Genomic DNA, 24,665 nt, shown 5'->3' with positions numbered 1-24,665 from the left:
TTTAGTAACCTTGCTGAACTTGTTTAGTTCTTAAAGGTTTTTGGTTGTTTTCTTTTTTGGTGTGGATTCTTTAGGATTCTCTATATATAAGATCATGTCATCTGCAAATATAGTTTTGCATCGTCTTTTCCTTTCTTGGTGCTTTTTACAGGCATGTCTCATTTTATTGGGTTTTACTTTTGCACTTTGAAGATAATTACATTTTTTTTTTTTTAAATGAAGGTTTGTGGCAACTCTGCCTTAAATGAGACTGTAGGCACCAGTTTGAAGCAGCATTTGCTTAATTCATGTCTCTGTGTAACATCTTGGCAATTCTAGCAGTTCTCACAATATGTCACTCCCTCTACCAATGGAAAGATTACGATTTACTAAAGCCTCAGGTGATGGTTAGCATTTTGTAGCAATGAAGTATTTTTTAATTAAGGTATGTATATTGTCTTTTATAGATAGAATGCTATTGCACACTTCATAGACTACAATACAGTGTAAACATAACTTTTCTATGCACTGGGAAACCAAATAATTTGTGTAATTTGCTTTGTTGCAATGGTCTGGAACTGAGCCCACAGTATCTTCGAGGTATGCCTGTATTTCATTTTCTTGCCTCATTTCTCCAGCTAGAACCTCCAGGACAACGTTGAGTAGAAGTGGTGAGGGCAGACATCCTTGTCTTGTTCCTGATCTCTGGGGGAGAAGCTTTGGGACTCTCACTGATGAGTACAGTGTTAGCTGTGGGTGTTCACAGCTGCCCTCCATTCCGTGGTTCCCTGTGTATGCCATGTTCTCCGTTCTGTGTTGTCCTCCGTGTATACCATGTTCTGTCATGTCTCTAGTCTGCACTGTTTCTTCTTTCTTTGTGTCGTTGGCAAGCTCAAGACTTTACCTGTAGGGTCCAATCCAAGTCTCTGAGAAGCTTTCCTTGACTTCCTCCAATAGGATATATCCAGTCCTCCTTGAGGTGCTACAGCACTTGTTCCATTTCTGTGCATGTTCTGTATAGGACAGTAAGTATCTCCCAGTGTTCTGAGCTCTTGCAGGCCAGGACCATGCTCCCCAGACCTGAGGCAGCACCAGAAAGTGGATAATCAGTAAAAATCAGTTGCAAGGTAGCCAGGCTAGGTTGACAGAATGAAGAATGGAAGTGGCTTTCATACCACTTTATGTAACTTTTTAAGGTTAGAAATGTCAACCTGTATACCCTTTTAATTTCTCCCTCAATAATCCATTGTGGCTTTTAGTTGTGAATCCAACTAAAACATTTCTAAAGCAGTTCACATTTCATCAGTACAGCCTTCTCAGGGAAAGTAGCTGTTTCCTTGTTTGTCTGAAAATGATCTCCAGGTTCCTAGGGGTACCTTCTCAACTTAATATTACAGGATAAGTAATACTTTATTTCATGGTGTTTAGAATTATTTACTATGCAGTAAGAAGTAAAGTATGCAGTAAGAAGATTGCAGGCTCTCATTTCTCAAGATCTGGCTACTCTAATTACCAGTCACTGCAAAAGTGACTGAGGTCCAAACCTCAGTCTCCCCATCTGGAAAAGCATGAAAATAATGTTTCATGGGCTACTGATAAGGATCCAAGGAGAGATCCTGTGGTTGGTGAATTTTAGAGCAACTGACAAGGTGCCAGTTGCTGCGACACACATTGTTCCTTTTCACATAGACCATGAATTGCTTGGGGAGGAGGGACTGGATCTTTCCCTGTGCTTCCCTGATGCTTCCCAAATGCTACCATTTTTTTTTTGCCTTTACCTCTTCGCTTGAAGCCAGAGAGGCTCGCTGTCTCATACCTACCCTGCTACAGCAGCTGCGCTAGCTTCCTGAGTATTTTTGTTTTCCTTACTTGGACCTTTTTCTAGCAGTATGCAAAGAATGTGTTCTTTGAAATGCCTCTTTGACACTGTTCCTCACAGTGTGCTTTGGAGAGTGTCATTAGCATATAAGTAACTCCTTGGCTTTACATGGGCTCTTCCAAAATGTATTTACCTACCATTCTGTTGGTTCTCACAGAATCTCTGGAGGCAGCGATGAGTATGCTGTCTTGTGTTATCACTGACCACTCAGAGCTAAAAAGTCAACATTGGGCCGTCCCCGGCAGTCCAGTGGCTAAGACTGCGCTTCCATTGCAGGGGGTGCAGGTTTGATATACTCAGGGAACGAAGACCCTGCATGCCACATGGTACGGCCAAAAAAAAAGTCAACATTGGAGCCAGTTCAGAAGGCGCAGACACTGTTGGGCAGAACGTATGATGCAGAATGTCTAGCTGTGCAGAAACTATGGTAGTAGAAAGGACAGTCAGAAGGCCTGGGTTTAAGTCCTGGCTCTGCCTTTCACAGCAGTTCCTTCCATTTCTCTCATTTCCATTCCCTCAGTAGCTAAATAGGATAAAACTAGTAATACCTATTTCAGGGTACTGTGAAGAGTAAATGAGAAGGATTCCCATGAGTTCTGCAGAGGCTGAGAACTCAGGAGCGTGGCCTAGTGCCAGCACTCTGGGCCTGGGACATGGACTGGCAGAGGGGAAGGAGATAGGAACTGCAGGAATCTGGGTAATGGGTCTCCCTCATGTGGAAGAGGCTGGTTTCAAGACTTGTTTTCCTAAGAATTCCTCCTCTAGGACCGCCTCACCCTTTCCTCCCTCCAGGCCTCTGCTCTCCTTGTTGTTATTTAGTCAGTTGTGTCTGACTCTTTTGCGACCCCATGGATTGCAGCCCACCAGGCTCCCCTGTTCATGGGACTTCCCAGGTGAAAATACTGGAATGGGTTGCCATTGCCTTCTCCAGGGGATCTTCCTGACCCTGGGATTGAACCCACATCTCCTGCTATTGGCAGGGGGGTTCTTTCCCACTGAGCCACCAGGGAAGCCTCCTGCTTTATGGCCTTTGAATTGAGAACAGTGTACCTGTCTCCTGGGTCTTTGCCTGAGGTCTTCCTGCCTCTCTGAGTCCCACTTCCTTCAAGAGGCAGACTTTCGATGCTCCAAACACTGCTGTCTTCCTCCTCATTAATATTCCCAGTGTTAGGTGGATTTCAAGCTCCTTGAAATCCTAATATCCAGGATAGTACTGGTCTGTAAATCTGGCACAGGAAAGATTTGCCAAAAGAATGAACAAATACAACTTTTTGAACACCTATCATGGGTCAGGCTTTGGTGTTTCAAAGTTGAGTAAGACAAAATTCCTGTCCTCAAGGAACTTACCATCTAGTGGGATAATTTGAGGCACATACAATATATTATCTTGTTTAATCCTCATAGCAGCCCTTGAAGGAGGCTGGAGGTTGAGAGGTTGGCCAAAAGCCAGGCCAGGGTTAATCAGAGGCAGGCCCTAGCACTGAGGTGGAAGACGTCTCCTACTGCCCCCTCCCAGGGCGGGGGCTAGAGACTCACTCCTTGATTCCAAGGGTAGTGTACAGAGATTGGAAGGATTGGGAAGGTGACCGCAGTGTGCATCACTAGAGAGCACCAGCTCCAGGATCCAGTTACACCCCAGCGATCACTCCTTATCTTTGTAATGTTGGGCAAGTTACTGAGTCTCTGAGTGTCAGTTTTGTCATCTGTAAAAGAAGAATACTGTGGTGGGCACCCGCCATTTTTACCTGTACAACATCCAGCCTTCTGCTAGCAGCGCTCAGGTCCTGTTCCCCCCTCAGCAGTTGGCAGTATGGGGGTGGGGTGGGGTGGGGGTGGTTGTGATAGGCAAGCTAGCCAGTCACTGACTGTCTTGCCCTTTCTGGTTCTTGGCCCTTTATAACTAGTTCTGCTTTTCCTTCTACCCCATGAGCTTTCCCGTAGGGTAGAACCATAGCCTGCCCCACTGAATCCTCTAATAAATTCGCTTTGTTGCTCTAAGTTCATTAGAGTCAGTCAATTGTTACTGCTTGCAAAAACAACAACAACAAAAACTTTAATAGATCCAGACACCTACCTTGCAAGGTTGCGAGGATTAAATGATTAAATGAAGTTTGTGAAGTGCCTAGCCCAGTCCTAGCAGCAGAGCAAGCAATCAGTAAGGGGTGGTAATTGTCTGGAAGTTAACATGGAGCTGGGGGCAGGGTGGGAGGAGAGGGCAGGGCACAGGGAAGGAGAAGGGGATGGTTAACGGTTTGGTTAACAGATTCCACTGAGAGAAACCTTCCCCCGAGAGACAGGACGACAGAAGGGAGGGAAGTCCAGGCTATGGTATGCTCATTTATTCAAAATGTCTTTATTGAAACAGAGTGATAGAGCAAGAAAGAATGAGGTCTGGGAGGATGTGGTTGGGCACAGGATGGAGCCCAGACCTGGTGGTACAGTGTGGAGCTCTCTCCCTGCTCCCTGACTCTAGCCAAGGGAGTGAACACCAAGCAGCAGCGGGGGGAGATGGGGTGAGGGCAGCCCCCTGAGCGCCCCTTCGTGTCTGGCCCGAGGTGCCTCTGAGCCTCGCGGGCAGCCCTGCCTCTCTCACTAGTCCTCCCGCTCTCCTTGCCAGGGCCTTGTGCCACTTTTCGGTATGGGCCAGCCTCCTGCCAAGGTGCTCAGAGGTCACTCAGAGGGCGGGGTTGGGGGTGGCAAGCAGCGGGACGTGGTCGCAGCGGTTGCGGGGGGGCTGCCGCAGCAGGGAAGGCCGGCGGCACAGCTCCCCATCCCGGAGCACCTCCGGCAGGAGCTTGCGCTTGGTCTCCGGCAGAAGCATGATGCTGAGGATGCAGAGGAGTGCACAGGCCGCCAGGACCACGTGCTGCAGGAAGGCCCCGTGGCCCATGTGGAGGCGCTGGGCTGGGCCACTCAGCCCGCCGAGCGCCCCCAGCGCCACGATGAGGCCCAGGCCTCGGCCCCTGGGAGAGACGACAAGGCACTGAGCCTGCGGCTGTGGGCCTCACCCCCACCCTTCCCCAGCAGCTGCTCCTCCGGCATCCCTCAGGCCCTGTCCTCAGACAGAGGCCTGGAGGCCGCCCTGGCAGCACGCCTGCTCTCACCGGACTGTGGTAGGGATGACTTCGGCAGCAAGGAGGGTGCTAAGGATGCCGGCAGCTTGGGAGGAGAAGAGCCCAAGGACCGAGAAGGTGGTGATGGCAGCCTCGTTCAGATCTGGAGGGCCAAGACGGGGCGTGTGAGTGGAGGCGGCAGATCATGCTTGGCCTCGTCTCTGCCGTCACCCCTTCTGATCCCTAGCTGGGTGTGTCTGGGTATTCACTGATCAGCTGGGAGAACAGACTGGAGTGTGCGGCCAGAGGTTGTGAAAGATGTGGGCAGGATCTGGTCTGGTCCTGGGAAGCCTGAGCCAGAAGCAGTGGCTGAGTCCATGTGGGGCATCTCTGCTGGGGTTCCTAGGCTGAGCCCACACTGCGGGGAAGGGAGGGAGCTTACAGTCCCACAGGCCCAGCAGGGCCAGGGATGCAATGCCAGTGAGTGTCATCGAGAGAAGCAGAATGCCCCGGCGGCCGAATCGGTCCACGGTGACCCCCAGGAAGACGCAGGCCAGGGCCGCTGTGCCGCTGGCCAGCAGGGAGCACAGGTAGAAGTCTGATGGGCTCCCTCCTCCTCCCACAGGCTGGTAGCAGTGGCGAATGGCGTGGGCAATAAAGCTGTGAGACAGGGCGGGGAGGCACAGGACAGCGTCTGTGGTGTCTGCATTGCCACCTGCAGCCTTTCACCACTCTGGTTGCCCTCTGCAGGGGTCCTCAGGCCTTCCCCACCCAGCCAGCCCCCATCCTAGCTACCGGCCTGGCCCTTGGCCCCAACACCCAGGCTCACTTGGTGAAGCCCAAGATAAGCAGATTTTTCCAGATGTTGCGGTAGTTGAGGAGGGAAGCGAAGGAAAAGGAGGATGTTGCAGGGAGAGGGCAGGTGTTCTCCAGGTCTTGGGAGAGAGAGAGGAGCTGTTAGAAGGAACAGCTGAGCACTCAGGGTCCTCCTACATGGGTGGGACCCCTGTCTCTTACCCTGCAGGGCCTCCTGGGCCTCCTCTCCCAGCATCTGCCCATGGGGCCGGTTCCGCTCAGCCAGGATCCTCAGCACAGACTGGGCCTCCTCAATCTGTCGCTTCACTATCAGCCACCGTGCAGACTCCAGAAACAGACCAGGCCAGCTGGGGGAGGGGGAAGGGAGTGCACTGTGAGGCTTCCCATCTCCTGACCCAGAATGGAAAACTCCCACCTCTGAGGGGCTGGGGCTGCAGCAGCCTGGACGAGGGGCAGTGGAGAAAAGGACGGGTTTGCAGGCTAGAGCTACAGGTAGGAGGTAGAGATGGGAATGGCCAGACAACAGGTGGAGGGTGATACTGACCCATAAAACAGGAAGAGGATGCAGGGAGCGGTGATCATTCGCTGAAGAAATCGCCAGTCCTTAGAGACAAGGGCCAGGCCCAGGAACAGGAAGTGCCCCCCTACCCCCACCAACTCCCCCGCCAGGGCCACCCGAAGCCTCTGGGTTGGGTCGCACAGCTCCAGCCCTGGAGATACAGCAGGGACAGGGAGGAGAGGCCAGGGAGGATGGAGGCGTGGGAAGAGAGGAGGGGAGAGGGAGGGAGGAGGACAGAGAGTAAGGTCAGACCCTGTGTGGAGGCTGCAGCCACTGCCTCCCACAGACTAACCGCTAAGGCAGAGTGGGGAGGCTGTTCGGACCTCTCCTCTCTCCTGCTCAAACTTGGGAGGGCTTGAGGTTCAGAGTCCCTGCGGGGGCTCAGCATTCCCAGTTTACGGGCCCTTTCATATCAGACCTCTTATTTGACCTTCACATTAACTGTTGTTCAAGCTCCTACAGCTACTCAGGATTTCATTTTTAAAATAAGGCTCATTCCCTGACAGCAGTAAGTCCAGGGCAAGGAAAGCATTAAAGATCATGGAAGGAGAGGGGCATATGAGAAGCAAGACCCCTGGATCCTTTAAAGCCCTGGCCAGAAAGAGCCGAGATTCCAGAGAGCTGAAGAAGGGACTGAGGGGTTCCCAAGGAGCAGTGGCAATGACCTGGGGATACAAACAGGCAGGCATGAGCCCCTAGGGAAGGAGCTCTGGAAGGGTGCCACTCACGCATCAGGTAGACACCAAGGTCAACGCCAGCAAGCAGGAAGCCCAGGAGGAATCGGAGGGCCATGACACCCGTGGAGGAACCTGCAGCAGCACCTCCCACTCCACAGGGGCCCACCAGTCCCAGAGTCAGCAGCACAATCCCACGTCGGCCAAACCTGGAAAGCAGGGAGAGCCTCTGGTCACCCAGACTCCCTGAAGGAGAAGTGGCTGGGTAGGGTCCAGCTGCCCACTTTAGAGATGGAGATATGAGGATGAGGCCCAGGGAACAAGGGTTGGACTAAGGCTACAGGAGATGGGGAAGGATGGGGACCCTGGCTACTGGGCACTGGGGCATGGCTATTGTTCTGTGGGGGATGGGGCCACTGACTCTGAGGGCTGTTGGTCAGAGATGAAGGCATTTCTTCATGGAAGTGAGACCAGCCATCAGTGGGGATGGGATATTGCTTAGGAGAATTGGATCCATGAGACCTTGGGAATACAGATATTGGTCAGTGGGGATGGAGCTTGTCTTGCTCAGACTGATCAGAGGAGATGGGCTCATTGACATACAGGGTTGGAATTACTGATCTAAGGAGGTAGGCCATTGGCCACTTGTCCATGGGGATAGTATTGGTTAGTGAAAATGGAGCTCTTGATCTTTGGGAACTGAGTAATTGATTTTGGGGGATGAAGCCATTTTTCCATGGGATTGGGACATGGGTCTATTAATCCATAGGAGTGGTCAGTGGGATGGAGTCACGACCAGAAGATGGAGCCATTGATCCATGAGAGTGGAGCTCTTAATCCATGAGATAGGACTATTAATCAGTGGGGCTGATCACTAACTTCTGAAGATTGGACAGTTCATCTTTGGGGATGTAGCTATTAATTCCTGGGATAGAGATTTCATTCGGGATGGATGGGACTATTGGCCAGTAGGGAAGAATCTGTTAATCCATATGGATTATCAGTAAGCATGGGGTCATGGAAATGAGAGACTATTGGTCAGTGGTGACGGTCACAGACTGTGAGTCAGTGGGGACAGGGTTCCTGATCCTTGGAGGGTAGGCTACTGGTTTTTAGGGATAAGAGCACTGGTGTAATGTGGATGTAGACTGGGGTCACTGGTCATTGGGAAGGGGACACTGATGCCTGAGAGTGAAACTACTGACCCAATAGGGTGAGACCATTTTCCATGGGGTTGAGCTTATTGGCTAAGGCTACTGAATTTAGGAGATTGAATTTAGGTCTTTGGGTATGAGGCTACATACTCCAGAGGAATGATGCTACTGGTCTGTGGGTATGAGGCCACTGATGCATGAGGATGGGCTATTGACCTATGGGTTTAGGATCATTTGCCCACAGGGGTGTATGACTATTGGGCAGTGAGGATAGGTATTGTTTTCAGGGAACTGGACTATTGAATGGTGGGTTGCCTTTGAGCCATGGGAGTTGAACTATAAAGCCATTTGGATGGGACTGTAGACCAGTGGAGATGTCTAATAATCCCCAGGGATGGAGCACCTGGTCAGTGGTGATGGTGTCAAGGATCAGAGATGGAATTTTGACCCCTGGGAAGAGCTGCTAGTTGGTGGGGATGGGTTTGTAGATCTTTGAGATGTAACCACTGATTCCTGGAAATGAGGCTTTTGATCTGAGAGGATCTGAGAGCACTAATGATTCATGAGGATGGGACTATTAGCCTGGGGTGAGGGTGCTATTGTGGTCATTGATCCATGGTGGTTAAACTATGGACCCTCCTCAAGAGGGTAGTCATTTGTTTGAAGAGTTGAGCTACTGATCAGTGTGAATGGGGCTGTTGATATTTAGAAATTAACATAATGACCTTTAGGAATGGGGCCACTGAGACAGAGCTAACAGACCAGGTAGACAGTACTGTTAACAGGGATTAATCCACGAGGACGGCAAGGGAGGAGCTTGGTGGTAATAGGACAACAGAGGAAGAGTCAGGACTTCTGTGGACCTAGGGGTTTTGGGCAGGAGGGTGGGGCCACTGATTCATGGCTGTGGGACTGGCAGTGGGGGGAGAGTTATCCTCTGTTTGGAAGAGGTATGGTAAGAGTATTTCTTGGTGGGGAGTGAAGTTGAGACAGTGCTGGGGCCGCCTCTCAATGAACAGGAGCAATCCAGAGGACACTGCAGAGCTGAGCAAAGCCTCTTCACCCTCTGGCGAAGGCTAGGTGCCTGGACCAGCCTCCCTAGCAAGCCCTCCTCTCTCCTTGCTGAGCCCTCACCTGTCTGCTGGGTAGCCCAGGAACAGGTAGCCGGAGGCGAAGCCCAAGATGAAGAGGATCTGCTCCAGGATCACCTGCCAGCCCAGGTCACACACCAGATCCCACTAGGGACGCGAGAGGGAGGAGCGGGTGTGAGACCCCTCGCTGGTGGCGCGGCCCGCCCCCAGACCCGCGGCCCAGCGGGCCGCCTCACCTGGCCGATGGCGTTGGTGGTGAGCACCGGGAGGCCGTTATAGTCCCAGTCCTTGAGACAGTGGTTGAAGTCCGGCGGAGCGAAGCCGCTGCACGAGGGGTCCGTACTGGTGGCGAGGCGGCTGGCGGCGCTGGCGGCTAGGGCCGCGCTGGCGACGCTGACGCCGCTGGCGTTGGGGGGCTGCTCCCAGCCGGAGGCGTTGGGGGGGAAGGCCCCGTAGTGGCAATGCAGCGGGGGTGCCAGCGTGAAGATGGGGTCGGAGGCCAGGCCCAGCGCCACGAAGAGCACGGGCAGGCAGCAGAGGCCGAGCTGCAGCTGCTGGCCGCCGCCCAGCGCCCCCACCTGGGCGAGCAGCGCCTCGAAGCTGAGGGGGCCGGGGGGCACGGCCAGCGACAGGCTGCTGCCCATCCCGTCGCCGCCCGCGTGGCCCTCCCCCTCCCGCTCGCGTTCGCGCTCCCGCTCACCCTGCAGCTGCTCCGTGGGCACCGCATCTCCAAGGGTCCCGACCTGCTGGGGGTGGGAGTGTGGGTTGGAGGGGTGGCGGAGAAGGGTGAAGCGGAGAAAACCGCAGGGTAAGGGAAGAGGGGGGGCGCAAGCGGGAGGAAGGCAGTCTGCCGCGGGGGATGCACGGGAGGAAAATGCCAGGCGCTTGTCCGGGGGTGCGGGGAGATGATGGCGTAGCCCCCAGGGCGCGGGCACTTACTCCGTTGGGGCTGGGGGTGATCTCTACAGTGCTGTCGATCTTGCTGCCGCCCCCGCCATTGGGCTCGGGGGTCCCGGTGGCCACCCGGGGAGCCAGTTTGCCGACCGCAGGGGCCCAGGCGGCCCGCACGGAAAGGATGCGCTGTCTTCTGGCCCAGTGGCGCGCCGTTGCCCGGACACAGAGGCCAAGAGATCCCGCTCTGCAGCTCTGCAGCCGCGGGCGCCTCCTCCGTCTCTGCGATCTCTGCGCCGCTTTCCCCACCCCTTCCTCCAGACTCTCCTCCCCTTCCAACGTCAGCAGAACCTTCGGTCCAGACTCTTCGTCAGAGAGAGGAAGGGGGGCGAGGACCCAGGGGAGGGAGAAGATGGGGCTCTCTCTCTGTTCCCTGGGTCTGCGGGCCATTGCGGTATAAAGGGAACAACTAAAGGATAGTAAGTACATCCCAGGCAGGTGCCAGCGATTCCTCTTTTGCTTCCAGTTCTTCCTGCTCATCCATCCATCCATCCATCCACTCACTCATCAGTACAATTTATTAAGTGTCTGCTATATTCTGGCCGTGTGCTGGGCTTTGGGGATAATAGGATGGACAAGACTGATATCGGAGTGGCTCACTGAGGAGAGACAGGCATACTGGAAGGGGTGCTTGCATATGGTGGACTGCACTGGGCGTTGCACTCAGCCTTGGCTTTAGTCCTCTGCAAGACCACTTCTCTGGTTTCACAACCCCACCCTGGCTGAGTCTCCATCATTTCTCAGCAGCATTTGGCTTTGTTGGCTACCCCTTCCTCTAAACTCTTTCTTCCCTGTCTGCCAGGTCCCATACTCTCCAGATTTTCTTTCTCTTGCCACTCTTTTCTCTACCACAGACTCATTCTCCTCACCATCCGTCAGAGCCTGTGATCTTTGGAGGCTTGATTCTAGGTCCTCATCTCATACTGTTCTCTCCGCCTCAGAATCTCACTTATGCCCACAGCTTCCGTCACCCTCAGTATAAATAATAGGAGCCAATATAAACCTGATTCCCATATTTACGTCTCCAGTTCCCACCTCTCTTCTGAGCCCCAGACCCTTGAAGCCACCTCTTATTTGGTTTCTTATCCTGGATGCATCACAAGGATCTCAGAGTCAATACGTCCAAGACCAAACTCATGGTCATGTCTCCCCGCTCCCCCCAACTAGGCCGTCTTCTAGCTCTTCTTTCCTCACTGAATGGCACTTTCACCATCCAGTTGTGGCCAGATGCTCAGGTGACAGCCCTTAGAGCGCCCCCTTCCTTACCCCCGCTCTCCACCCCATGTCAAATCCTCTACAAAATCCTGCGCATTTCATTTCCTGTGTAGTTCTCAGATATTCTGCTTCTTTCCATCTATCTTCCGCACCGCTAGTCAAGCTACCTGTTGTGCAGACTGCTTTAGCCTCCCAGTTCTTAACCGGTGCTCTGTATCTGCTTTGTTTCCAATCCTTTCCCCCCATCTGTTCATAATGCAGATGGACTGATCTTTTCAAAAGGCAGATGTCTGTGTTCCTTTCCTGTTTAACAACCATCAGCGTCTTCTACCATCAAGGTAAATGCAATATTCTAGACCTCATAGTGATCCGATACTCTCTGCAGCTCTCTCTCTCTCTCCAAATTCTGCGCACCAGTCACACTGACATTCTTCCAGTTTTTCCAGTGCTACAGGGCCCTTGCATAAGCTGGTCCTTGTGCCTAGAAGTCTCCTCTACTTTAGTCAAGTTCCTCTTCAGCTGTCAGTTCAAGCTTATTTGCCTTAGAGAAGTCTCCCCTAACTCCTTGAATTGCTACTCAAAGTATGATTTATAGACCAGGAACATCCACATCACCTGGGAAGTTGCTGGAAATGTAGAATCAAAGGCTGTTTTCGGATACTTTGCATTTTTAACCAGATCCCCATGTATATGTACGTTAAAGTTAGAAATGTAACTCTTCTCAAGGAGATTTGATTTCCTTTTTTTTTTTTTTAGACTTGATTTCTAATAGGTTCTTTATTCTCTTATTCCAGGTAAGTGTTGAAAAGGATGTCCTGTCAATCTCAAGATGGAAATCCATTCCATCTTTTCTCCACTGAACCACACTTCTAATTTGTCCCCTCTGTTCAGAAATTTTCCAGATATGGGAAAGTCTTCTAATGCAATAAGCAGCCTCTCCCCACCCCTCAACCCATTTCCACATCTCTTCAGTATTTACTTCGGTGCTGTCACAGGCAACATTCCTTGGGGATTTATTTGCTAGTCTCCTCATGTCTGTCTTGGAATTGTAATCCATGTAACTCTCTGCGTTGCTGGGCTGTTCACACGCATTATCTTGTTAGGGCCTCACAACAGCCCTGGGAGATCACTATGTTCCTTCTCATATTAGAGAGGAAACTAGGACTCTGAGGATCTGACAGGATTTACCTGCAGACACAGGTACATGGAAACTTGCATTGAGACCTCTGACTCTAATTCCAGGCTGATCCCTTGAAATTCTTTCTGGAAGGTGGTGGAGGACGGCCTCTGTTATGTCTTTAACGCCAACACCTAGGGGTGAATTTTGGTGGCCTCAGCCTCTGGAAATGAGTTTCTTTTGAGAGTGAAATGGGAACAAAGAACCTCAAATGGAGGAGGCAAATGCATGGGGAGAGGGGCCAAGGGACTGACTGTGATTGAATTTTGGGGTACCTCCAGTCCAGTCACTGTGCCAGGATAGAATCTTGGGAAAGCGGAGCTTAAGCAATGTGGCCTGGACTTCTTCCCTTGCGGTAAACGGCTGAAGTGATCCCCTGTCTAGGCCATGGCCCATCGATTTCACCAAGGCCCTGTGGACTATGGACTTCTAACACATTGAATTCATTGGCCCCTCAGCTCCTCTAAAAGGTGGTGTCCGGAAGGACAGTCAGCAGGAAGTTGGGAAGGGGAGTTTAAGGGACTAGACCCTCTTGGGTTAACCTAAGGGAGAGGGCACCCAGGCCAGCAGTCTTCTGCAGTGGGTCAGAGCTGGCCTATGGCACAAAGCGGAGGACAGCTGGGGTGGCCTCTTCAGCAGGGCACCATCAGGGCTCTCTCATAGCCTCCCTCCCCACGTGTGCACCTCTCTGATGACATCATCTGACATCGGTCTTAGAAGAGAGGCCTTGGGCAGGAGTCAGGGCCTGCCTTCCCAGAATGCTACGTTGCAGACTACTCTTGGTTCTCTCATCCTCGGGGTCTCAGCACTGATACCACCTCCCCAGCAATCCTGTCTAAAGTCTCCAATGTCCTCTCCCCATCTACTCAGTCACATATCACCCTGTTCATTTCCATTACCAGCAACTATCAACTCTGTGGCAGGTTCCTCTTTTTTTTATTTACTTGTTTCAGCTGACTTGTTTCTATCCAGCCCACTCCCACAATGGACCTTCAGAACTGGTGCCTGGCACATCATGGGAGCTGAGAACCTGCTAGATGAACAGTTGGAGAAACAGCAGAATTTCTCCACAAACCCTAAAGGCAGACTACCCACAGTGTGTGTCCCAACAGTTTGGCCAAGGCCCCCCAGGCTCCCAGGAAGCAGAGTCGGGGAACCAGAAAGCCCGGTTTATTGAGGTGCACCATGTCAGAGGCCCAGCTCTCCTGCTTCTGCGTGGAGCAGTCCTCTGGCCTCTCCCAGACCTTCCCACTCCGGGCTGCCAACGTTCTGCCCTCGCTCTCGGCTAACAGGGAGGTGCTGATGTTCCAGAGCCAAGACACAGGACATAAAAAGGGGCTCCTGGTGGCTCCAGGTTTCAGCTACTTGGCTCTCTGTGGGGTTAAGATTCCAGAGGGCTTGGCCTTGCAGTGCCCAAGAACCTCCACCCCAGGCTGAGGGAGGAGGAAGGTCCCTGGAGGGCCTGGTGCCTGCCCCTGACAAAACAGGGAATAATATTAAATATAAATAATTTATACAAAATGGCTCGTACAAAAAGCTGTGGGGTAGGGGAGGAGGGGCCTCAGTGAGAGGCTGAGATGCCTGGAAAGGGCAGTAAAGGGGAAAGATGCCTCAGTGTCTCCTAGTCCCAAAAACAGAGCCCTCCAGCCACCTGAGGACTGGAGGCGGCTCTGGGAGGCAGGTGAGGGCAGAGCAGAGACAAGGGGCTCAGGGGGCCAGGCTGGTGAGCAGAGTGGTGAATTGCAGGGCCCTCCCTGCCAGGTCTGCCACGCACTGCGCCATCTCTTGGGCTGCAGGGCTGGATGGGTAGCCCAGGGCGGCCCCCTTGATGGCCAGCACGGTGGCCCGCAATGCCTGGCCCAGTGCTGTGCCCGCGGCCCCAACCTGTGCTCGCAGAGGGGCAGAGGCTGCCAGGCGGCCCAGGGTATCCCCAACGAACACCAGGCGGTGGGCGGCCACCAGCACCCGCTTGCCGTGGGGCACAAAGAGGCGCGGGGGCTGCTTTGCCTGGGTGCTGGACATCAGGGCCGCCACGGCCGCCTGCAGTGTTGAGTAGTGGCCCCGGCACTGCCCAGCGTAGAAGTGCAGGAGCTGTAGATCTCCAGTGGGCAGAACCAGTGGCTCCCCAGGGGACAGGGCCTCCTAAGGGCGAGAAGAGGGTTCAGCAGGACTGCTTGGCCAGTGCCACTTCCGTTCTTATTTCCTTTCTCCTTCCCTCCCTTTGTTCCTCATGCCTTCCTTTCTCCCTGAGCTCGACCCCTTTAAACTGTATCTTCTCCTATCAGACAATTTAGATTCTCTTAGCGAGTGACAGGAAGATGCCCAGAATTGATGTTTGATAAATCTGGATTCAAACAACCTCAGAAACAAGTCTCTGAACGTCATCATTCCTTTATCTCCTTTATCTTCTTTATCTTCCTTTATCTTCTTTATCTACGGGGAGCCTAGTACTGCACTGTCCAATGTAAACATAATGCCAACCACATATGCTATTTCAAATTTCCAAGTAGCCACGTTAGAAAAGTTACAAAGAAATTGGTACATATTTTGTAATTCCATATATTAAAAATGGTGTAGTTTCAACACTGTAATTAATGTAAAAATTATTGAAATTGCTTTCCATACTAAGTCTGCAAAATCTGGTGTGCATTTTATATTTACAGTGCATTTCAGTTCGGACTGGTCACACTTGGGGATGAGTAGCTGCAAGTGGTGTGTGGTTACCACACTGGATCCTGCAGTTCTTGTTTCTGCCTCCTAAGGCTGCAGTGAAGATTAGCTGATCTTCACAAAAAGAGCTGAGAACACAGCACTGCAAACTGTAAGCACCGTATGAGTGCTAACTATTGCTATGATCAGTGCTGACAGGTGCAATGTACTTAGCACAGGTTCTGGCGCTTGGTACAAACGTGACAGATGGTAGCTATGGCGATTAGGACCATTCTAGACCATGAGTCGAGGAGACAGTCTCATTTCCTTGAGACCCAGAGAGATTAACTGGTGGCTTCGGAGGCCCTGGCTTCTTAGTGGTGGAGCTGGAATTAAGAGCCAGGTCTCTTAGGAACCCAGGAATTCACAGTTGGAAGGAGCCTCAGAAGTCACCCGGCCCAGAAACTCTGTCCCCCCCCGAATGCTCGGTTTTCTGACTCCTCTCCAACACATTCTTTCCTCTCTTTCTGAATTCCTGATATCCTTTTCGAAGTTCCAGCTCCTTTCTGGATTCTAACTCCTCTCCACCCCAACTTTCCTGTTTCATTGAACTCTTACCCTCTCCTAAATAGACTTCCCTCGATGCCTCAGTTAAGAATACCCCTTCTTCCAGGTTCCTGCTCCTCCTCCCCTGCCCCCTTCTCTAGCACCAACCGCACCGGGTTACCTGCTGCTCTGGCGGCCCCCTCTCCAGCTGTTCAGGATCCCCTGGGGAGGCCTTATCTGGAGGCCTGGCTTCCTGAACTTTATCCATGCCCTGCGGTAGGGGATAAGGGCCTCAGTGCAGGGGTAGGGGAGCAGGGCAAGGCAGCCCCCGTGGTCTTCCCACTCCTCCCCACTCCCACTTCCTCCTGAAGGTCTCTCCTCCCATCGGATCCACAGCCTCCTGACTCTGGGTCTGGGAGAGCCCTAGTGGCAGGTCAGAGAGCTTGGGGACCCCAGGTTGGGTTGCGGCACTGATACAAATGATGTGGCCCAGTACAGGGGTCACAGGCTACAGGGTGCAGGGTCAGCGGAGGGGAAGAAGGGAATGGAGGAAGCCAGGGTCTGCCTCTGGGACCTCAGGTCTTGACCCCCATTCTCCTGGAGGCATTCTGTGGGTGCTGACTGAGGCAAGCTCACCTTCAGGTGGACGTAGTCGTACTCCTCAGCCACTGGGATGCCCTCGTACTCGTTGTGGTGTCCTGCCGGGTGGTCCTCCACCTCCCTGCTCTCCGGATCCCCCTCCACCTTGGGGCCCCCGTAGCCAGGCAGGCGCGGTGGGGGTGGGGGCAGGGGCCTGTCCTGGATGCTGCCCTTCCGGCCCGGAGCAGGAGAAGGAGCCGGGGAAGGGCTGGGGGCCTCCGGCACAGGCAAGGCAGGCAGGGGGCGACGGGACAGACTCTCGGCTGAGGGCAGCCGGGGTCTGTGTGGGGCTGGGGGGCTTCTGGCCAGAAGGAGGGCCAGGGTGTCCATGTCACTGGAGGCCGAAGCTCCCAGGGGCTCTGGAGAAGGGGGTGTCTCCGGCCCCAGCAGGGGGACGTCATAGATGCCCTCGTCAGCGCCCCCGCCTTCCCCATCTGCCAGCAGTTCCTCTGGTGCTTCGTACAGATTGAGCAGGGCTGATGCTCGTTTCAGGTTGGAGGGGGCAGCATAGAGGGGGGGCCCTGGTTCCCGGCCCCCCTCCCACTCCAGATCTAACTCCAGGTCTGATGGTGACTTTGGGGCCAGAGGCACGTCATAGGGAGCTTCATCCTCTCCAAGGGACTGGGGGGCAACCTGAGCCAGAGGGCGGGCAAAGGAGGCAGGGGAGTCATAGGGGCCATTGGAGGGAACTCGGAGGGCAGTGGGGGGTACGTCGTAGACCTGCAGAGGGAGAAGTTAGTTACTTTCAGGCTCGGCAGTGGGCCCCCCACTCCCCTAAGCCATCTCCGAGAGCCATCTGTCCCCTGTCCAACAGACACATGAACCCCTAGCCCTCACCTCCAAGGCAGCTCCAGGGGCAGCCAGTTGGGTCCCACCGCCTCTGGGGACCTTGTAGATGGGGTCAGGGGAGGGTGGGCAGGGTCCAGTTGGAGGTCTCGAGGTAGGACAGAGTCGAGCTGGGGGTGGCACCACGTACAACTGGGGGATCGACAGGCAGGAGGGTCAGGTAGAGTGGGGAGCAGGGAATCATAGTGTGCGCCTGGGAGGAGCTTAGACACCTTCCAACCCCCTCCCTGTGCCAGTGGAGAAAGAGCCCAGAAAGACTTGGCAGACAGGATTTGAACAGCAGGGTCAGTGCAGGGCTGGGGGTCTCAGGGCTCTTTCTGTCCCTCCTGAAGCAGCAGAGAGGAATAGGTTGTCCAGAATCAGGGTTGGGGGGCTCCAGTGCTTACCTCCTGGTCCTCACTGCCATGCTCCAGGGCCGGATGTGGTGAGCCTGGCTGGGTTGGGGGCACCTGGGAGAGGCCAGGCTTGGGTGCTGGGCCAGCTGGAAGGAGCTTCACTCTGTTGGCAGGCACGATGCCCTGCTGGCCATGCAGGGAGCAGAGGCACCAGCCATCCAGCCCACCAGCGCCTTCCCTCTGCAGCACCCGCAGAACGTCCCCTCGGCGGAAGGACAGCTCCTGCGGGGACTCAGCTGTGTTGTCGTACAGTGCCCGGGCCAGCTGGGCCTGGTGGGTGAGGTGGGAGCAGGGAGAGGGGTCTTCACACACATCATCAGGTCACATTACCCCTGCTCAAAACACAGAGCTCCCTGGTTTCCTCAAGCTGAACATATAACCTCCCGATTCAGCTCTTCCTGATGGGCCCGGCCTGGCTTCAGTGCCATTCCCTGCATTCTCACTCTCTATCCTGTGATCTAGACAAGCTCTTTCCCACCTCAGGGCCTTTGCTCTTCCTTTACCCCTCCCTAACTCTTCAGTTGATTAGACCTTTTCATCCTCCAGTTCTTCTTCTTTTCAATTCCTTTATTTTTGAGTGTGCTGGGTCTTCAGTGCTGCACAGGGTTTTTCTCAAGTTGCGGAGGGCAGGGGGGCCGTTCTCTAGTTGTGGTGCGGGGGGCTCTCATCGCTGTGGCTTCTCTCACTGCAGAGCACAGGCTCCACGTGAATGAGCTTCAGTAGCTGCAGCACATGGTCTCAGCAGTTGAGGTTCCCAGGCTCTAGTGCACAGGCTCAACAGTTGCTCTGAGGTGTGTGGGATCTTCCCAGACCAGGGATTGAGCTTAAGTCTCCTGCATTAGCAGGCAGATTCTTACCCCTGAGCTACCAGGGAAGCACCTTCAGTTCTTCTTAAATGTCTCCTTCTCCTGGGACTTCCCTGGTGGTTCAGTGCTTAAGATTCTATGCTCCCAATACAGATAATGCAGCTTCAATCCCTGGTTAGGGAACTAAGATTCTGCAGAGCATGGCCAAAAAATAAATAATGTCTCCTTCTCACACTTCTCCCCACCTCCTTCTGTGTCTGTCTCCACCTATTACTTCCTTCACATTAGTTTATACTGTTTGTCTGAAGTGAAGTGAAGTGAAGTGAAAGTCGCTCAGTCATGTCCGACTCTTTGCGACCCCATGGACAATACAGTACATGGAATTCTCCAGGCCAGAATACTGGAGTGGGTAGACATTCCCTTCTCCAGGGTATCTTCCCAATTCAGGGATCGAACCCAGGTCTCCTGCATTGCAGGTGGATTCTTTACCAGCTAAGCCTCAAGGGAAGCCCATACTATTTGTCTACATACTTTTTAAAATGGATTTTTTTCCCTTGTACTGTTGGCCCTGTGGGAAAAGCGACTATTCTATTCCTAGCCCCTGCAATAGGCTTGACCTGGAATCAGTCCTCCATGAACGTGTGCTGAATGAATTACACAGGGAAATCTTGCAAAGGTCTCCCATAGAATCTCCATCACCTTCCCTGTTTCCCGGTCAGTATCCCCTACAAGCAGGTTAGATTAAGCAGCTGCAGAGATACCTCATTCTGAGACAGGCTGGGAGAAGTCCAGCCCAGACAGAGCCCCGGCATAATAGGGAAGAAAACAGAAACCGAAGCAATTGTTTTGTTCTCAGTCTTAGCAAGTAAGGTTCTACCAGCAGAGGCTGAAGTTACCATGAAGAGAAAAGTATATACGCTCATGTGTGTGTGTGTGTATTTGTGTAGGGGGGGCTGGTGGACCAACCAAGAGCAAAGATTTATCAGACTGTTTCCAGTTCTCCTGGTGGGGATATCTAAGCTTTTTCCTTTGAGAGCTATGTGCGTGTGTGCTAAGTCACTTGAGTCGTGTCCAACTCTTTGCGACCCTATGGACCATAGCCTGCCAGGCTCCTCTGTCTGTGGGATTCTCCAGGCAAGAACACTGGAGTGGGTTGCCACTTCCTCCTCCAGGGGATCTTCCCATCCCAGGGATCAAAACCATGTCTCTTGTGTCCCCTGAATCAGCAGGTAGGTTCTTTACCACTAGCGCCACCTGGACACTACTAGGCTCAGGTGAATCACAGACACCAAGTGCGAATTATATATCCAGACACTGAACAAGTGTTTGCATTAATCTCATCTCATTTAATCCTCAACCTGATAAGGGAGGAGCCATCATTATCCCTGTTTGGAAAGGAAATTGGAATAGAGAGCTTGGTATGTTGCCCAATGACATACAGCTGGTGCAACGTGATTTGAACTCCAGGCTGTGTGATTCCAGAGGCTGCACTCACACGCTTTTTCACAACCACAAGCATAAGGATCTACTTTTGGGGAGCTCCCTGGTAGCCTAGTGGTTAGGATGCCAGACTATCACTGCCGAGGCCCACATTCAATTCCTGGTTAGGGAACCCAAGATCCTGTGAGCTGTGTGGCATGGCCAAAAAGAAAGGATCTCCTTTTTTCTTCTTGTACAGTAACAGTAGTAAAGTCAAGAGGGCCTGTGACATATATCTGGACAAAATTATAATTCAAAAAGATACATGCACCCCTAATTTCATAGCAGCACTATTTACAACAGTCAAGACATGGAAACACCCTAAATGTCCATTACTAGATGAATGGATAAAGTGTGGTGTATATATCCACATGGAATACTATTCAGTATTGGAATGGAATGGAATACTATGGAATTCTACTATAATGGAATACTACTCAGCCATGAAACAGAATACTACTCAGCCGTAAACTACACACATACACACACACACACACCCAATGGAATATTACTCAGCCATAAAAAGAATAAATAAATGCCATTTGCAGCAACATGGATGCAACTAGAGATGATCATACTAAGGGAAGTCAGAAAGAGAAAGACAAATATACGACATCACTTACACATGGAATCTAACATATGACACAAGTGAGCCCATCTGTGCAGCAGAGAGGGAATCACAGATGTAAAGAATATACTGCTGGTGCCAAGGGGGAGGGTTTGGGAGAGGGATGGAATAGGAGGTTGGGGTTAGCAGATGTAAGTTTTTATATGTAGAACGGATAAGCAACAAGGTCCTAGGGTAGAGCACAGAGAACTATATTGACTATTGTATGATAAACCATAGTGGAAAAGAACACTGAAAAGTAATGTGTGTATATGTATAAGTGAATCACTTTGCTGTAGAGCAGTAACTAACACATCATTGTAAATCAACTATACTTCAAAAAAAAAAAAAAGACGATCCATAGCTCAAACAGGATTTAAGTTCATAGGAAGTTTTCACGATGTCCAAGTTCCCTTTACTAGTCACTCATCACTGGACTCTGGTTTCACCAAGTCGTTTGAATCAGGCCACTCACACTATCAAAATATATTCCACTTCCAATATGTTTGCTAGTGGCTTACACAGTGATGGTAGAAAACAGGTAGTTAGGCGCTGAGTAGTTAGTACTGAGCAGGTAATCCATGTGGATTGACTAACATGGTGAAACTTCTCAAGCTCAAGATATTGGGTAGGCTGCATTTGGTCCATAGACATTGGGGGAAGGATGGCCTGCTCAGCCAGAGAGAGTGCATTCTCCTCTTGACTGATATTTCCCTCAGTTGGAGAGGTTGTCCAGCCCTTTATGGCTGGATGAGATTAACAACAAACTGACTTCTTGCCTGATTCCAAATTCATCAAACCCTTTTCTGCTTACATTATGACTTCTAAAGGCAATTGTGCCACAGAAAGCAAACATGCTAGCCAGATGACACAAATTCCTGGTTAGCTTGGCACTTTTCTAACTATAAATTAGAAATCAGTGTTTTGGATCTAGGCAGGCAGTTAAGAGCACTGTTTTTAAGGCAGACAGACCTGAGTTTTGAGTCCTGGCTCTACTGCTTTCGAGCTGGGTGACTTTGGGGAGTCTGTTTAACCTTGCCAGACTCAGGTTCGTCCTTTGTAGAATTCCATATCCATAGCTGAATATCCGCTTTCAGATAATAACAGTACTAGCTGCAGAGTTGTTGTGAGTACTGGATGAGACAACGCATCAAAGAACCAGGACATACCAAGACAAAGTTTAGGGCCAGTAAATACTTGGAGAAGATTAGCTGTTATCAGGGTCCTGTGTGTTTCACGAGTATAAATACCAACACTTTCTCCTTTCAAGCAAAAAGAAAGATCTACCTCCTGGAACTATAAAGATGATCAGCTGGCTCCTGAGGCAGCATCTTTATGTCGGAGTACCCCACCTCCCCCTTTCTGGCTCTGAACTAGAGTCTTCTCACCATCATATAGATTGAGAAGCTAAGAGGAGTTTGGTCTGAGAAGGAGTGAAAGTCTAACTCATCCTCGAGGGGTGTGGGAGGAGGTGAGCAGCCATGCTTCTCTTCCCGCGTCACAATCCTCCTTCCCAGAATGCCCATTCAGAGGAGTCCAGAAAGCAAGAGGCAGCCTCGATTTCCCTGGGTATCCTAAGGCCTAGGGAAGGGTAGAAAGAGGATACATTTGCTGGGATTCAGGCTACAGGCGTACAAGACAGAAAGCAGGGGCGGGGCTGTGAAGAGCTCCTCCTTGTGTTCAATTTCAATTCTGTCCAATGGGATCAAACCTCCCGTGCAATTGCGGGAATCCAACTAGAGTCGCTGATAGACTGATTGATGATGGGTGTGGCCACCCCAGCTCTACTCCCTCCTCAGGGGCCCAGCTGACTTGTGAGGGAGTGGCTGCCTTAAAGAGGGGTGGCAGTGAGCCACACGTTCCGGGGAGGCCTCCTCCCACTGTCCCATCATGCCAGCTGTCTCCTCCCTTTGTCCCCAGTCCCAGGAAAGTGGCCAGAGGCTGGGTGACATCACCTCCCCTCCTCTCTCTATTTTCCCTTGCTCCCTGTCTGATCTCCATCTTTTACTCTATTTCCCCTCCTTTCCTCCATCCCTCCTCTAGAGCAGGGCTTCCTTGAGCCTTTTGCCCTCCAGTTTTCCTGGAGTCACCTCCATTCTTTCAGCTCCCTTCCAACCTTTTACTGCCCTCCCAATCACAAACCCCTGCCAACCTCCAGTGGCCATCGGTTCCCACCCATAGCAGAGGAGATAGGACTCAAGCTTGCCCCCTCCCCTCCTTCCAGGGGCAGCCTCCAGAAAGAAAGAGAGGAGAATGGGAAGGGGAGGAGAGAAGGGGAGGCCAGACCCAGTAGGAGTTAGGGATGAGAGGCGAGAGGAGGTAAGGGAAACCAACGTGCCAGAAGGGGGACAGAGTCTCCTGAAGAAGCAAGGGACGAAGGAGCGAGACAAAGAGAAGGCAGAAATAAAAGTGACAGGAGTGCAGGACAGACCGTGGCGGTCTCTGCCCATCAGCCTCCTCTCTCTGGTTGGACTCACCGACGTGGCTATGGCCATGGCCTTGGCCTTCCTCGCGGCCAGCTCCAGGCCAGGCTCGGTTTCGCTGACTTCAGCAGCGGCTGACCCGCACCATGGAGGCGGCCCCCGGCTGCGGCGCCTGAATCGTGGCCTCCCCGGAGGTTGGAGGAGGAGAAAGAAAACCCACAAAACTTCCCAAATGGGAGGCAGCTTGGCCGGGCAGGAGGAGGAGCGGGGCGGGCCGGGGCGTCGCAGCGGGACCTCATCCAAGGGCGCGCGCTCTGCCCTGTCCCCGCGGCCTCCCTGAGGCTGCAGGGTGGGCCAGGCCCCCGGAGCTGCCTGTCCTAGGCCGCGGGGACACGCCGGATCCGCATGGGCCCAAAGCTCCCTTCCAGTGCCAGGACGGGCGAGGAGGTGGGAGCTGGGGCTGCGCTCGACGCCTCTCCGGGGCGCTCAGGACGGCCCCGAGGGCAGGGAGAAGCCGCCGGGGCGGTCGGGCTGGACGAGCGAGTTTAGAGGCCAACCTTCCCCACCCGGAGCCGCGCCGGAGAGTGGTGCTCCCGGGGCTGAGATTCGGGCGTCCGGGGCTCTGCAGCAGCCGGGCTGAGAGGGATGGGGCGGGGGCAGTGAAAATCAAGAAGTTTGTCTCTCTTCAAAGTCGCCCGACTTGGCAGCGGAGGCGAGGCTGGAGCCAAAGGCCTCGGAGAGCAGGGCGGCTGGGCTGGACGACCCCAGTGGCGACTTTCTGCCCCAACGCTCGAAGCCCCCAAGGCGGGCTCCTGAGCACGCACCCTGGCTCGCAGCGCGCCTGGGGGTCTGGGGGCGCCGGGACCGTGCCTCGCTATGCGCACGCGGGCCGGGCTCGATGGGGCGGGACGGCCTTCCCCACGCGCCCCCCTCCAACCCTCGGCGCCAGCACTCCCGCTCCCACCCTCGGCCCCCTGGCCCAGGACGCTGGCCCCCGCCGCCCCGCTTACACGCACCCTTGGCGGGGCCCCTCTGAGCGCCCCAGGGCTCGTGGCAGCCCAGGTGTCTCTGGGAACCGAGAGAAAGGCCACAAAGCAAAAGGAGCAAACAGAAGGCTAAGGAGGCGCAGCGACTAGGGTCCTGCGGACTCGCCTGGAAGTGGGGTTGTGGGGGGAGCACTGAGAGGGCTGGAAAGGGTCCGGGGGTCGCGCGCGGCTTTCAGGCTCAGCCCCTGCTCGCGGCTCCCCTTCCCTCCCCTTCCCAGGCTCCCGGCGCCCTCTGGGTGCAGCTCCTTTCTCCTCCCCTCGGGCCCTCTCGGCTCCGGCGCGGGGCTCAGTCCCAGGGATTAAGAGAAAGGAGGGAGGGGAAAAGGGAGGGGAAGGGAAGGGGCGGAGGAGAAAGGGGGACGAGCCCTCCAAAGGCGGGTGTTGAGTTTCAGCTCAGGACCCTCGGGCTAAATTGCGCGCCCCCTCCCGGCTCCTCTCCCCCTCCAGCTCCAGCCCGACGTCGCGGCGGACCTCCAGGTGGTACGGTTCTCTCCCTCCCCGGAGATTTCGTCTCCCCGTCACGCCCCCGCTCTCGCCCGCCAGCCCCGCGCCTCTCTGCTTCCCTTTCATCAGCCCCACAAGTGTCTTTCCTTTGGGAGGGAGCGCGCTCCCTCCGCCTTTCTGGGGTCCTCCGCGGAGCTTCTCTGCTCCCTTGGCGTGGCCTCCGCAAGGACGGCCGGC

The 24,665-nt window shown here is 53.5% G+C and overlaps 2 protein-coding genes and 1 long non-coding RNA gene across 8 annotated transcripts; all 3 read right to left on the bottom strand.

The window, feature by feature from the left end:
* Positions 1–37: 37 nt before the first annotated feature.
* On the bottom strand, positions 38–3,922 carry LOC138444327 (uncharacterized). 2 transcript variants are annotated; one of them, XR_011258433.1, is made up of 4 exons: positions 3,206–3,922; positions 2,909–3,084; positions 1,996–2,235; positions 38–1,059 (listed from the first exon to the last, which is right to left on the bottom strand). It is a non-coding gene; the product is annotated as an uncharacterized lncRNA (long non-coding RNA). The 2 variants fall into 2 exon arrangements; XR_011258434.1 differs by having other exon boundaries at positions 1,996–2,170; positions 3,395–3,823.
* Positions 3,923–4,187: 265 nt separating this feature from the next.
* SLC22A17 (solute carrier family 22 member 17) lies at positions 4,188–12,082 on the bottom strand. Of its 4 annotated transcripts, none has more exons than XM_069597715.1 (10): positions 10,145–12,082; positions 9,442–9,951; positions 9,249–9,352; positions 7,015–7,169; positions 6,272–6,437; positions 5,929–6,074; positions 5,741–5,846; positions 5,354–5,571; positions 4,963–5,074; positions 4,188–4,821 (listed from the first exon to the last, which is right to left on the bottom strand). In XM_069597715.1, the coding sequence occupies exons 1-10, from the start codon at positions 10,646–10,648 to the stop codon at positions 4,533–4,535; spliced, it is 2,310 nt and encodes a 769-aa protein (XP_069453816.1). In that variant the 5' UTR covers positions 10,649–12,082; the 3' UTR covers positions 4,188–4,532. The 4 variants fall into 4 exon arrangements, with proteins under 4 accessions (XP_069453816.1, XP_069453815.1, XP_069453817.1 ...); XM_069597714.1 differs by having other exon boundaries at positions 9,442–9,948; positions 10,145–11,181; XM_069597716.1 differs by lacking the exons at positions 5,354–5,571; positions 5,741–5,846 and having other exon boundaries at positions 10,145–11,244.
* A 1,383-nt stretch (positions 12,083–13,465) lies between these two features.
* On the bottom strand, positions 13,466–24,394 carry EFS (embryonal Fyn-associated substrate). 2 transcript variants are annotated; one of them, XM_069597718.1, is made up of 7 exons: positions 22,993–24,394; positions 21,904–22,096; positions 17,615–17,893; positions 17,220–17,360; positions 16,380–17,102; positions 15,925–16,014; positions 13,466–14,690 (listed from the first exon to the last, which is right to left on the bottom strand). In XM_069597718.1, the coding sequence occupies exons 2-7, from the start codon at positions 22,039–22,041 to the stop codon at positions 14,256–14,258; spliced, it is 1,806 nt and encodes a 601-aa protein (XP_069453819.1). In that variant the 5' UTR covers positions 22,042–22,096; positions 22,993–24,394; the 3' UTR covers positions 13,466–14,255. The 2 variants fall into 2 exon arrangements, with proteins under 2 accessions (XP_069453819.1, XP_069453820.1); XM_069597719.1 differs by lacking the exon at positions 21,904–22,096 and having other exon boundaries at positions 22,993–24,260.
* Positions 24,395–24,665: the final 271 nt, after the last annotated feature.

This window comes from Ovis canadensis, chromosome 7 (genome assembly GCF_042477335.2).
Source record: "Ovis canadensis isolate MfBH-ARS-UI-01 breed Bighorn chromosome 7, ARS-UI_OviCan_v2, whole genome shotgun sequence".
Taxonomy (NCBI): Eukaryota; Metazoa; Chordata; class Mammalia; order Artiodactyla; family Bovidae; genus Ovis; species Ovis canadensis.
This window is presented reverse-complemented; position numbering and strand designations above follow the sequence as displayed.